The following is a 15072-nucleotide window of genomic DNA, read 5'->3' on the forward strand; positions in this document are numbered from 1 at the left end:
AACATTTCTAGACATTTAATGTCGCATTAACATCGCTTCCTTCCGTCCATTCTCTAGACATTATTAATCTTCATTTAATCTAAATGCACATAATCCAATCATTAAAATAAAGATATTCTTGAATAAATATTCTTAAATGCACCTATCACACATGGAAAGCGGAGGCTTCCACCCACCAAGTCAATGCTGCCGTTACTTTAGTTCGATTAAAGGCGAGGTGATATATAATATATATATATTTTTTTCAATCACAAAGCGGTGATGATTCGAATAGCGAAAACACCTGGCGTTGCGATTCATTTCCCGAGCGCTTTGATAGGCGACCTTCCTGTACCCTCGTTTCGAAATCTTCCATCATTGCACTTGCATGATGTCAATCTGATGCACAACACCCTCCCCCGAGATAGCGAATAAACCGCGTAGTGAGTGAAGCTCGCACTAGCCCGGACGGCTCAAGCTTCGCTCTGCTGTGTGTGTGTTACGCGCAAGCCCGGAGAGAGATGACAAGAGCTTCGCGAGGCTGGACATTCAAACATGGAGCTTTTTAAAACGCAAATATCGGTACTTTGGATATTATTGCTGAATGGAAACAAGGGCTGTCACACTGAAGAAGGTATGTGGAAGCTATTTTATACGTTTTTTGTGTGTTTTTACCCCAGACTGCTCGTAGCAGGTGGATGAATGAACGTCCAACACTCCAGCCAAACCGAATCGCCAGTCTGGTTGCAGGTTCACGCACGGAAGTTCAGAGATGTCGACAAAACGTATATTTGTACAAATAGGTCTATATTAAGTAAATAATTTCCGTAGCTTTTTTTTCTCCAACATTTTAAAAGGGGGAAAACGCGCTAGAGTTCGGAAAAAAAAACGCTCCAAATCAATTTGGTGTTAAAGCCGCCTTCGGTGTTTCACACAGCTGGCAGTTTTACGCGTCTCTTTTCAGTAGCTAAGTGACAGTTGAACATGTGGACAAAATATCAAAAAAATGGCGTGATATGTAAGTAAAAAGTAAAAGCGAGGTGTTAAGTTTACCGACTTCGACAAGGATTCACACAAACGTATCTTGTTGCGAATGTATAGCCTAGTCCTACAATCGTATTGTTACAAAATGCGTCCCTTTAGCACTTTGACATTGAACGGAAACCGTTAAACCTGGACAGTTGTAGTCTTGCAGCAACGTTGTAATGATTTTCTAGTTTGTATGAATGAGCATATTACAAATTGCCCACTGTTTGTCAAAAAGTCTGAAACGCAACAAAAAGCATTGCTTAAATGTCAGAAAGGGTTAGGCTACTGTCAACGAAAAATGTATTCCAGCACTAGGCTACGTCCTAGCATTTACTTCCTTAACCAGACTGAATAGGAAACATTGTTGCCCTCAGACACTTGCATAGCCAGAATAGATTCTGACTCTAAGCTTGCTTACATCTGCACTGGGATCGTACTTCCCTAATCATCATATTGTTACCCATGGATATTCTGTCTGTAAGAAGTTGCCCTAAAAAAGACGCAACTGTCTCTTCAAACCAGAATGTTGAATAAAATAATATTTATGCTTACTTTACCGGTTGTCTGTGCTATTGGCACTTTTGACAGTAGGAAGTGGAGATATAATAGCCACACGAAAGTATTGTTTGTATGACTTTTTACGGCCGGTAGGTTAGGTTACTTGTTTTTTCAATTTCCTGAGTCAAAGCAAATTATGCAAAATGTGTAAACAGCATTGTAACCGAACATAGTCTACCTTTCCGTCTGTGCTTCGGTTAAAGGACATTTTTTAAATCTTCATATTCATAAACTCTAGCACCCACCCCAACATATGTGAAAATGGCACGTTTGTATGTTTTGTATAAAAAAAGAGAGACGATAAATGTTTCCATTGACATCGGTGTGCATCATGTGATTTTTAACCAATTATGTGTAGGATGTCAATGGAAACACATCTTCCATCTTTTTTACTACAAAACATAGACGCGTGCAATTTTCACATACTGTATGTTGGGGTGGTGCTGGCGATGAATGATAAAAAAAAATAAAAAAAAATATATATATATATATATATTTTTTTTTTTCATTAATTAAGCTTGGCCATTGTTTGCATATTGTGTTTGTCACAAATACAAAATGGGAAACACAAACCGAAAAAAAATACCAGTTTACTGAAAGTTGGCTTATTAACACTTGCCTGTGGATATTTTGTCTCAGACTACCTCCATAAGGACAAAATCAGTAGACGGGTAAAGTAAGTTGAAATTAAGTTTATTCAAAATTCTAACTTGTAGTGGGACTGTTAGGGAATGCTGAGCCTGCATGTTTAAAACGAGAGTATAAATCATCCACTCAGATTATAGAAGGCTAGGTTAGACCCGGTTTCCTGTTGGGATTAAAGGGCAATTCCACTGCTTTTCAATCTAATTTTCATTATCTCCTGCACAATAAGCGTCTTCATATGTGAAAACATTGTATTTCTATGTTTTGTAGAAAATAAATATTAAGTTCAAAAGTTGAAACCAATGACATAAAATGTTAAAACATAAAAAGCCCTTGCAGAGCAAGGGGAACTTCTACTTCAATGTCTCAGAGCAAGTGACGTCGCCGATTGAAACGCTATTTAGCACGTACCACCGCTAACTAAGCTAGCCGTTTCACATCCGTTACATGGGGAACAAGAAAATGCCCTCCCTCTGGCTAGAATCTCATTGCAGTATCTGGAAATCGGAGAAGCATTTTTTTAGGCCCTTATCTTTTAAACCACAGATCATAGAAACAAAAATGTTTTCACATGTGACTGACCCCCTTGATTCGGTCTTGTGTTTTTTTTTTTACATTGGATAAAAGTAGAGACTCAGAGCTACACAATGGTATATCATACACTGCAGTTGAAGAACAATGGAAAAGTTATTCTGCTTTGAAATGTGATCAACTTGTAAACTGACTTTTGAGAAAATGGACCTTGAATGTTTTGGTGCATCTACTGAAGAGCTCTTCTTTGTCTACACCTATTTAACATCGTTCACACCCTCTTAAGCCTTAGCCCCAGCCATTTCATTAAGGATTCACATAGTGAGTAAGGTAGTGTAGTAAACAACCAAAGATTTCAAGACTAAAGTGGTGAAAGTAGTAGCCTACAATAAGGAAAACTCCAGGTAAATATACACTTTATCTAGTCCTTGGCCTATATCCTAATCTGACTTTGGTGGAGGTCATGTTCCTCACATTACCGTCTCTGGTAAACGCACACTATATCAAATAAAGTCTACGTTTATTTTTCACAGGATACAGAAGGTGTAAACAGTACAGTGAAAGGGTTATTTGCATAGTAGCAAGATCAAAAATAGGTGTCCAGATAAATATTTAATAATTATTTGATGATGCTAACCCAGACACACTTGTCTAAATTGATGGGTCATGTGAAAGAAATGCTATAACCCCCAGCCACATCTAGCTAAGTGGATGGGTCACTAATGTGTAGACGTACACATGTTCATGAAATACAATAGATGGCCGTAATCACCCCCAGACACACCAGGCTAACTTGATGGGTCATGTAACAAGCGTTACATGACCCATCAAGTTAGCTAGCTAAACAATTAACCATAATCCCAACCCATACAGTACAAATGGATTGTCATAGCTAGCCACCATGCACGAAATGCTGTGTTATAAATCTGCAGGTAGCTTAAGATAACCGACTAGGTTCAATGTTAGCTAGATAGCTAACATTAGGCTATACCTATCAATGCAAATGGATTTCTGAGAAACAAGTAATATTACTACACAGATCATACACATAACGTTAGCCAGCCAGCCACCAAGCTAACGTTTGCTAGCTAGCTATCAGTACACTGTAACTTGCAATTAAACTTTCTCACAAAATTAGAAAGTATAATATCTGAAAATGAAGCTAGACTCTTGCCCATATACATGGATGAACGCTTCATGGCAGCCTGGAACCCTTTAACTAAGACATCCTGTGTCGTTTCCGTTTTGTTTGTAGCTGCAGCTTGTTTGGCCCGTTGTGTCAAGTCACTCCAGTTCACACTGACCGTGTGCAGAAAGTAGTCCATCACAACTTTTCCCCACTGATCTTTGTCAATAGCGCCTGTTAAATCCAGGGCAGCAATGTTGTTGAGAGCAGTATCACCACTTTTGCACTTCTCCATGGCTAACATTCTAGCTTTTTAAAAAGCCACAGTAGCAATGTTATAGACAGAAGCATGCTACATGATAGACCAATCCGAGCTCCTCTCTTGGCATGTCCAGCCCATCCATTATCTTAGCCAATAATGGCTAGCAAGAAGGTCTGTTTCTGTGGCTAAACCAACTAGGCTTGTAATTTATCAATTTTATTTTATTTTACACTGTGGAGCCCGGTGCAAATATGGCTTGGAAAACGTACCTCAATCCAGGGACGCAAAATGCGTTGTACTCAAATTGTACCATTATTCCAACTATTACACTGAGAACTTTGAACGCCTGCCAGTTTTTTAGCAGTTGTTCAATCTTCTCAGTGTAACAGTTGGGATAATGGGACATTTCCGAGTACAACGCATTTCTCATCCCTGGATTAAGGTAGGTTTTCCGAGCCATATCCTACACCAGCTCCGCAGTATCTTTATCTAAACAGGAAGCCTGTCTGATCCCAGTGCAGTTGTAAACAAACATTGGGTCGGAATCTATTCTGGCTGACACTTGCATAGAGCAAATGGTTTCCTTTGTCTCATTCCCACAATCGCTCATGCTTCAAATCCGAGAGCAGAATGTGAAAGTTGGCTTGTTGATGCCCCCTCTCTACCCTCTCTTTCTGCCCTGTAAAGTAGTCTGGCCAGTGGGCTATCTCTTGCTGGTTGTGAGGTATTGAGCGTGGCTCTGATGCAGGAAGGGTTGGGGCTGCGTGTCACTGTTAGGCTCAGGTGAGGCCAGTAAAGCGTCCTAATCAGTGCTTGGATTCAGAGAAGGAAGAGCACATAATCACATGCTTTCCCCAGGCGAGGGTTAGTTCCAGCAGTGTCTAAGCACAGCTGAGCCAAGCTGTGCAAACACACATTGCATGTACAAACACAAACATGCAAACGAGCACACACACACACACATTCGGCTCATACGCACACATAGCTTTGTTCCTTACACACAGACACGCACACAATCTCACTTAAACACAGCAATCTCTCTTAAACACAGATGCACGTCATTATTACTTACACACACACACATTCTCTCATACACACGCTGCACACACCCACATAAGATGGCATGCCGACAACACGTACGCACACACACATACAAGCTTTCTTACTGTACACCCACATGAACACAGAATTGCATGCATACTTATCCACACAGACATAGCATTACATTATACATTATCCACACAGACATAGTGTTTAGGTATAGAGCATTATACCATGGCATTGTTGAATACTCGTTTCTGATTGGCTTGAAGGTCATTCTAGAGCGTGGAATATTTTTGCTAAATTTTTTTGAATAATTTTCATAGCATCAAGTTAGGATTGGCGGTTTGACTAGCTAAACTAGCAAGTCTGTGGTTACCAAGGCAACTACTGTAGCTATCTAGTAAACATATAGCTTCTTCAGTGGATGTTGAAAGAACACATTTCTACCTGCAAATGGTATAAAAGGGATAATCAACTCAGGGCTCTATTCCTTCTGTGGAAAATAACGCAACTCTGTGGAAGGTCAGTTCCACTCCGCTGGCACATCGTGGAACACTTACGTCGTTCATTATTTTCCATAGAATGCATAACCCCTCGTTGATAATTCCTTCCCTATAATACTATAGAGCACTTTTACACCCACAGCTCAGTGTTGCCAGCTTGAGTCGTTTCCCTGGAATGCTGGCCAGTCGGATTGGACGCTCTGTTCTAATTGATGTTGTGACAACGATTAATTGCTGTGAAAGCAATGTGTTTCTGAAGGCTGGGGTTGGCAGCCATGTCATTGGAGCTCGCAACAGTAGGGGGATTTGCCTCTGTCTGTTGTTCAAATCCCTCTCTCTATCCTATCTGTATTATTAGAGATGCAGTGCATTCGGAAGGTATTCAGACCCCTTGACTTTTTCCACATTTTGTTATGTTACAGCCTTATTCTAAAATGGATTACATAGATTTTTTTCCCTCAATCTACACACAATACCCCATAATGACAAAGCGAAAACAGGTTTTTAGAAATGTTTGCTAATAAAAAAATAAAAAAACAACAACATATAAATAACTTAAGTATTCAGACCCTTTGGTATGAGACTCGAAATTGAGCTCCGGTGCATCCTGTTTCCATTCATCGTCCTTGAGATTTTCCTACAACTTGATTGGAGCCACCTGTGTTAAACGCAATTGATTGGGCATGATTTGGAAAGGCATACACCCGTCTATATAAGGTCCCATAGTTGACAGTGCATGTCAGAGAAAAAACCAAGCTATGAGGTCGGTGGAATTGTCCAAGACAACGAGCTCCAAGACAGGATTGTGTTGAGGCACAGATCTGGGGAAGGGTACCAAAAAAAATATCTGCAGTATAGAAGGTCCCCAAGAACACAGTGGCCTCCATCAATTTTAAATGGGAGAAGTTTGGAACCACCGAGACTCTTCCTAGAGCTGGCCGTCCGGCCAAACTGAGCAATCAGGGGAGAAGGGCCTTGGTCAGGGAGGTGACCAAGAACCCAATGGTCACTCTGACAGAGCCTGGCACTGTGAAGCATGGTGGTGGCAGCATCATGCTGTGGGGATGTTTTTCAGCGGCAGGGACTGGGAGATTTAGTTAGGATCGGGGGAAAGATGAACAGAGCAAAGTACAGAGAGATCCTTGATGATAATCTTTGGGGGGGTATTATGTGTAGATTGAGGGGGAAAAAACAATTGAATCAATTTTAGAATAAGGCTATAAAAAGAAAGTCAAAGGGTCTGAATACTTTCCCAATGCACTGTAATTCACCACTTTCATACACGTACCTGTCCAATGAGAATGAATTGAACCATACACACTTGTTTTTTATTAACCTAAAGGGTAACTGAAAGGTAAGCCACTTGCACAGGCAGCACAATTTTGATCCTTTGCCCAATTATCTGATCTTACTGGTCAATCATTGGGCAAAAGATCAGAATTGCATAAATGCAGCCATTGTGTGGGCTGTCACACACAGCTTCTCACAAAGGACACTGTGTATGTCCGTGTGTATTCCTGGTTCTGAGTGCCTTTTCATGGATCTTCATAATGTGTCTTCATACAGTACCAGTCAAAAGTTGGGACACACCTACTCATTCCAGGGTTTTTCTTTTTACTATTTTCTACATTGTAGAATAATAGTGAAGACATCAAAATTAGGAAATTACACATATGGAATCATGTAGTAACCAAAAATGCGTTAAACAAATCAAAATAAATTTGAGATTCTTCAAAGTAGCCACCCTTTACCTTGAGGACAGCTTTGCACACTCTTGTCATTATCTCAACCAGCTTCGAGGTAGTCACCTGGAATGTCTTAAGTTCATTTGTGGAATTTATGTCCTCCTTAATGCGTTTGAGCCAATCAATTGTGTTGTGACAAGGTATGGGTGGTATACAGAAGATAACCCTATTTGGTCAAAGAACAAGTCCATATTATGGCAAGAACAGCTCAAATAAGCAAAGAGAAACGACAGTCCATTACTTTAAGACATGAAGGTCAGTCAATACGGAACATTTCAAGAACTTTGAAAGTGCAGTCACAAAAACCATCAAGCGCTATGATAGAACTGGCTCTCATGAGGACCGCCACAGGACGGGAAGATCCAGAGTTACCTCTGCTGCAGAGGATAAGTTCATTAGAGTTACCAGCCTCAGAAATTGCTGCCCAAATAAATGCTTCAGAGTTCAAGTAACAGACACATCTCAACATCAACTGTTCAGAGGAGACTGCGTGAATGAAGCCTTCATGATCTAATTGCTGCAAAGAAACCCCTACTAAAGGACACCAATAAAAAGAAGACTTGCTTGGGCCAAGAAACACGACCAATGGATATTAGACAGGTGGAAATCTTTCCTTATGGTCGGAGTCCAAATTTGAGATATTTGGTTCCAACCGCTGTGTCTTTGTGACGCATGTGTGGTTCCCACCATGAGTCATGGAGGAGGAGTTGTGGGGGTGCTTTGCTGGTGACACTGTCTGTGACATTTAGAATTCAAGGCACACTTAACCAGCATGGCTACCACAGCATTCGGCAGATACGGCATCCCAGCTGGTTTGTGCTTAGTGGGACTATCATTTGTTTTTCAACAGGACAATGACCCAACACACCTCCAGGCTGTGTAAGGGCTATTTGACCAAGGGTAGTGATGGAGTGCTTCATCAGATGACCTGGCCTCTACAATCACTTGACCTCAACCCAATTGAGATGGTTTGGGATGAGTTGGACCACAAAGTGAAGGAAAAGCAGCCAACAAGTGCTCAGCATATGTGGGAACTCCTTTGACTGTTGGAAAGCCATACCAGGTGAAGCTGGTTGAGCGAATGCCAAGAGTGTGCAAATCTGTCATCAAGGAAAAGGGTGGCTAATATATAAAATATATTTGGATTTGTTTAACACTTTTTTTTTTTTTGGTTACTACATGACTCAATGTGTTATTTCATAGTTTTGATGTCTTCACTATTATTATACAATTTCGAAAATAGTTCAAATAAAGAAAAACCCTTGAATGAGTAGCTGTGTCCAAACTTTTGACTGATACTGTAGGTATGCCTGGTAGTGAATGTCTTTCTGGTCTCTGTCTGTCCTTGTTTCTGTGTTTGTCTCACTAGGTCTCTCTGTCTATTTGCGTTTCTTGTTGTCTCTCAGATTTCTGAGTGCACCAAGGTGTGTGTGTGAGCAAGGCCTGTATATGTGTGTGTGTGTGTGTGTGTGAACAAGGCCTGCGTGTGTGTGTGTGAACAAGGCCTGTATGTGTGTGTGTGTGTGTGTGAGCAAGGCCTGTATGTGTGTGTGTGAGCAATGCCTGTATGTGTGTGTGTGAGCAATGCCTGTATGTGTGTGTGTGTGAGCAAGGCCTGTATGTGTGTGTTTGTGTGTGAGCAAGGCCTGTATATGTGTGCGTGACCCCCCCCCCCCCCCCCACATTACCATGCGTCTCACATCTCAGGCTGGATTAAGGAGCGCTAATACTGCTGTTGCCCTGTAGGCAGTGTGGGGTGTCTTCCCCTCCTTGCACAGTCAATCTAGCTCTCGCAGCCGCTCTCTCATTCCCTACGCCTCAATGCTAACACACCTTGGCATCTCATCGGGATCTCATTTACTTCCCTCTCTCCCCTCCTCCATTCCGTATCCACCCATTGTGCAGCTGGAAGAAGGGGAGATTCAGCATGGGCTAAAACTGAAGCGTAGCCTCTGGGTTCATTATGTTTGTGCCGGCAATTCTTTGTAGCACTGTGTGTTATAGGCTAATGGCCAATCCTCAAGAAGGGGGTTAGTTTTTTAGATGCCTCTACCCATGGTAGAACAAAACACAACTGTTTTTTTTCACATCTCTAATTTCTGAAATCGATGGTTGTGAAGAAATAATTAAATTGATAGAAAAAACGGATTCAATTGATAGATTTTGTCAGGAATCTTGTTCTTGATGCAGCTCTGCAGAGTGGTCACTAGCTGGCACAGCCACTAAGTCATAAAATAAGATTTTAAACCTAAACTTAACCCTATTGCCTAACCCTAACCTTAAATTAAGACCAAAAAACTATTAAGAAAATGTATGCAATTTTACAATATAGCAAATTAAGACTCATGACAATGACCATCAACCTGACTTTATTTACCTGCAGGTGGGGCTTAAACCAGCTGAAAGCAGTCGCCCCATGAAAAACAGTCAACTCATTTTGATTCTATGCTTCATTGTGCTATCCTGAACTCTCTGAAATGAGTTGTGATACATGCTTTGAAAGCAGATGACTTGACGTAGTCACTTCCCTTATGATTGATGCAAACCACTTTTGTGAGTGCCAACCCGTGGGCTCAGATCCCTGGTCCTTCTCTCTTGGCTGAGGCAGAGGGGTTCTGGAGCTGATAGTGGCGACCTCGCTCTGTGCGAAAGGTCAAAGTGATTTGTGAAGTTGGAAGCCGTGTCCGTGACATTGTCCCCCTGGGCTTTTTGGGCGATGTCATTTTGATGGCAGAGACCAAGGGAGGAGAGGAAAGTGCCAGGTACATGGTGAGCGAAAGATGGAAAAAACGGAAGGGGAGGTGAGGGAGACTGGGATGAGGGAGTGAAAAAGGGAGCTTCCTAACCAGTCACCTTTCCTTTGGTGCATAGCTCTCCAACAAAGGATATGTAGCCTAATTACAGTCCAACAGTCCCCAAAATGACTCTGCACTCTAAAGCATTTGCTTACTTACCAAATGCCAACGTTGACTTTGATGGTTTGATTGATTTTATGTGTGTCTTTAAAGCTTCCTAGAAGGTCACCTGATTTTCCTTTGTTCCCCTGTAAGGACGGACGCTATTCTGCTGTATCTGCAGTAACGCTCTGTGCGTGCGTGCGTGTTTGTGCCGATGTAGATTGTTATAGGTAAGATGTAGATGTTATAGGTAAGATGGATGTCCTTCTTTTTAGCTGATTCTTTAGACTTATTGGATAGTGAGAAATGATTAGGGGACTTTATACTGGTGCTAGTGAGGAATGGGGATATTTGGGATGGATGGACCGCAAGACACTACAGAGGGTAGTGAGTACTAGAGGTCGACCGATTTAATCGGAATGGCCGATTTTTTTATTAAGGCCGATTTTTCAAGTTTTCATAACAACCGGTAATCTGCTTTTTTGGACAACGATCATGGCCGATTACATTGCACTCCACGAGGAGACTGTGTGGCAGGCTGACTACCTGTTATGCGAGTGCAGCAAAGAGCCAAGGTAAGGTGCTAGCTAGCATTAAACTTATCTTATAAAAAACAATCAATCTTAACATAATCACTAGTTAACTACACATGGTTGATGATATTACTAGTTTATCTAGCTTGTCCTGCGTTGCATATAATCGATGCCGCGCCTGTTAATTTACCATTGAATCACAGCCTACTTCGCCAAACGGGGGATTTAACAAGCGCATTCGTGAAAAAAAAGAAGTTGTTGCACCAATGTGTACCTAACCATAAACAAAAACACCTTTCTTAAAATCAATACACAAGTATATACATTTAAACCTGCATATTTAGTTAATATTGCCTGCTAACATGAATTTCTTTTAACTAGGGAAATTGTGTCACTTCTCTTGCGTTCTGCACAACAGTCGGGGTATATGCAGCAGTTTGGGCCGCCGGGCTCGTTGTGAACTGTGTGAACCATTTCTTCCTAACAAAGACAGCCAACTTCGCCAAACGAGGGATGATTTAACAAAAGCGCATTTACTTTCTTCTCCAACACTTTGTATTTGCATTATTTAAACCAAATTGAACATGTTTCATTATTTATTTGAGGCTAAATTGATTTTATTGCTGTATTATATTAAGTTAAAATAAGTGTTCATTGTTCATTCAGTATTGTTGTAATTGATATATATATATATAATCGGCCGATTAATCAGGAGGGTAGCCTAGTGGGGCGGCAGGGTAGCCTAGTGGTTAGAGTGTTGGACTAGTAACCGGAATGTTGCAAGTTCAAATCCCCAAGCTGACAAGGTACAAATCTGTCATTCTGCCCCTGAACAGGCAGTTAACCCACTGTTCCTAGGCCGTCATTGAAAATAAGAATTTGTTCTTAACTGACTTGCCTGGTTAAATAAAGGTCAAATAAAAAAAAATGGGTAATATAGATATTGCAGAGTATGAGAAGCCTTGACATTATCCTCCAGTCTGCTCTATAGGTTTCCATCCTCCACCACCAAAGCTGTTAACATGAGCAAAAGCCAAGGTTAATACTGTACATGCTAGCTCACGCCCCACCTCAGTCAATATTCATAAAGCTGGCAAACTCAAAGTGGAGAGGAACATGGAGAGTGGGACTCTGGGGAGCGCATCAATACAGTAGCAGGGATTGGGGAGAAGTTTAAATTAAAAAAAAAAACAATTAACACCCGATAGGTGTGCCCCTCCATGTGCAAAACACTCATACACGTTACACATGTTAAAACACACACGGACATTAAAACACCTCACATGAACACACACGCACATACATTAAACACACACTCCAGACCATAACCATTCCCTTACAAGACATGTTGTTTTGTAAAGGTTCCTTAAAGGTTGAGTATGAAAGGCCTCATTAATATAGAAAACATTTGCCTTAAAGGGGACTGCTGCTGTTATCTTTGCCTTTGTTTTACAATGTTGCCTTTTAAGAATGCATTTTCTCCTCTGTATATACTGTACAGTGATGATAATAGAATGGTTGTCTGGCAGACCATATCAGCCAAAGGGACTTAGTTCCTCAACATATTCAATACAGTATATTATGTAGTCCAAGTGGGAAATGGACTGACAACTCTGATGCTTAGAAACCGGCCTTGGAAGTACAAAACGTTTATGCTTTTGGCATACACGATGAGTGGCAAAGGAAAAGTCAGTATGACCTATAGTACCTGGTCTGAGTACCAGTCTCTTTAGCTAACATTCCACTCCTTGTCATCGCCAAAGAGACTACTCCTCTAGCTCATTAATGATAGAAAATTCATATTTGAAGATGATCCATGACATGGAGTACAGGGAGTGGGTTAGCCAGTTGTTGGCTTAGAGACTATCTGCCTGAATCTAGCCTGGTTTAGACTGCAGCATTAGCTGCTGTATCACAGGTCAGGGTAACGGCATAGAGGAACACACACACACAATGAATACTCCTCGTCGGTGTCTTCATTACCTGCGGTATCACAGGTCAGGGTAACGGCATAGAGAAACACACACACAATGAATACTCCTCGTCGGTGTCTTCATTACCTGCTGTATCACAGGTCAGGGTAACGGCATAGAGGAACACACACACAATGAATACTCCTCGTCGGTGTCTTCATTACCTGCTGTATCACAGGTCAGGGTAACGGCATAGAGGAACACACACACACACAATGAATACTCCTCGTCGGTGTCTTCATTACCTGCGGTATCACAGGTCAGGGTAACGGCATAGAGGAACACACACACAATGATACTCCTCGTCGGTGTCTTCATTACCTGCTGTATCACAGGTCAGGGTAACGGCATAGAGGAACACACACACAATGAATACTCCTCGTCGGTGTCTTCATTACCTGCTGTATCACAGGTCAGGGTAACGGCATAGAGGAACACACACACAATGAATACTCCTCGTCGGTGTCTTCATTACCTGATGTATCACAGGTCAGGGTAACGGCATAGAGGAACACACACACAATGAATACTCCTCGTCGGTGTCTTCATTACCTGCGGTATCACAGGTCAGGGTAACGGCATAGAGGAACACACACAATGAATACTCCTCGTCGGTGTCTTCATTACCTGCTGTATCACAGGTCAGGGTAACGGCATAGAGGAACACACACAATGATACTCCTCGTCGGTGTCTTCATTACCTGCTGTATCACAGGTCAGGGTAACGGCAGAGGAACACACACACAATGATACTCCTCGTCGGTGTCTTCATTACCTGCTGTATCACAGGTCAGGGTAACGGCATAGAGGAACACACACACAATGATACTCCTCGTCGGTGTCTTCATTACTTTTGATGTAGTTTTTTTTGTATCCTAACATGGAATTACTGTATCTGCCTGCCACTCTTGAGCCATCCAATGGTCATGTAAACCACTGTGAGCCAGACGGTTTGATTTCTTTAGCGGCTTGTAGAACATGACATGAGGTCCGTGCCATGTGCCCATCTATCCAGGGATTCTATGTTGGACAGGACACGAGATGTGAAACAGAATGTCATGTCCACCCCTGCTAATGTCTGTTCCCCTCCCATGAGCCTCCCCTCTATGCTGTGCTGTCAGTGCTTGCCTTGCCGGGAATGGCTGTGAGGGCTGCTCGTCAGCCTGAATACCTTATTTTGAAATACCATCAGTATGATTTTCCAATACCATCAATATACATTTGAATACTAGTACTTTTTAAGTAAATACCTATAGTCAACTTGTGCACTAGATGAAGCAGATTACATTCAACATTTTTTATTATGAAGCTTACCGGTAGAAGTTTGTACAATGTCCCTGTGCAGTTTATTTTTAGTAGAGGAAAGAGTGCCTCCTACTGGCCCTCCAAAACCACTTCCAGCAGCATCAGGTCTCCCATCCAGGGACCATCCAGGACCAACCCTGCTTAGCTTCAGTGGCAAGCCAGCACTGGGATGCAGGCTGGTATGCTGCTGGCTATAAGATGTGCAAAATAAATTCTATCCAGCTGGGTTTTGCTAACTTGCTAACGTTAGCTTGCAAGATGAAACTTCTTGGTAACAGACAATCCCCTCCTGGATTAAGATCCCTGCTTTCTAATAATTGTCTGTGCTGCAACTGCGTTTTTTGCGAGGATTGTGTAACTTTATGAGCTGGGTTGTCTGTCTTTAGTCGGTCTTCACATGCGCTTGTTAGCATTGACCTAGCATCCGCTGTGAGGATTACTTAGTACTTGTTAGCATTGACCTAGCATCCGCTGTGAGGATTCCTTAGTACTTGTTAGCATTTACCTAGCATCCGCTGTGAGGATTCCTTAGTAGTTGTTAGCATTCTGGTGATGTTCTTTTGGCTTTTTTTTGTTGTTAGGGGGAAAAAAACGCCCCTTGTGCACTGCCGGTAACTCCTTATATCCCGGGATGGCACAGGCATGGTAAGAAGGTATGGACATCTGGAAACTGTTCAACTCTTGCTCCTAATGTCTTTTTATGTCCTCCCGCTAGTCCTATGCTGCTGCATCGTCCGAACGGCACATGTTAGGGGATTTAGACTGTGGGGCTTTTGACCTCACACATGCAATACCAATCAGAAATTCCTATGCACCTACTGTACAATAATGGCGTCTTCTAACATTTTAATTTGTCACTTCGCGAGGCCTGTTGACAGGCCTGTAGGCTGCTCTCTGTGTGCAGGGCTACTTCTGTAATGTTTCCAATCTCACTCAAATCCC

General features: G+C 42.0%; 1 protein-coding gene across 1 annotated transcript in view; it reads left to right on the top strand.

The window, feature by feature from the left end:
- Nucleotides 1-298: 298 nt before the first annotated feature.
- Nucleotides 299-15072, top strand: part of LOC110496810 (ephrin type-A receptor 7) — a 254968-nt gene continuing 240194 nt past the window's right edge. Inside the window, exon 1 of the mRNA XM_036952654.2 lies at nucleotides 299-613. Coding sequence (XP_036808549.1) covers nucleotides 535-613 — 79 coding nt within the window. The 5' untranslated portion in view covers nucleotides 299-534. The remainder of the gene's footprint in view (nucleotides 614-15072) is intronic.

Source organism: Oncorhynchus mykiss, chromosome 18 (assembly GCF_057628025.1).
Source record: "Oncorhynchus mykiss isolate SJ-2025 chromosome 18, ASM5762802v1, whole genome shotgun sequence".
In the NCBI taxonomy this organism is placed as follows: domain Eukaryota; kingdom Metazoa; phylum Chordata; class Actinopteri; order Salmoniformes; family Salmonidae; genus Oncorhynchus; species Oncorhynchus mykiss.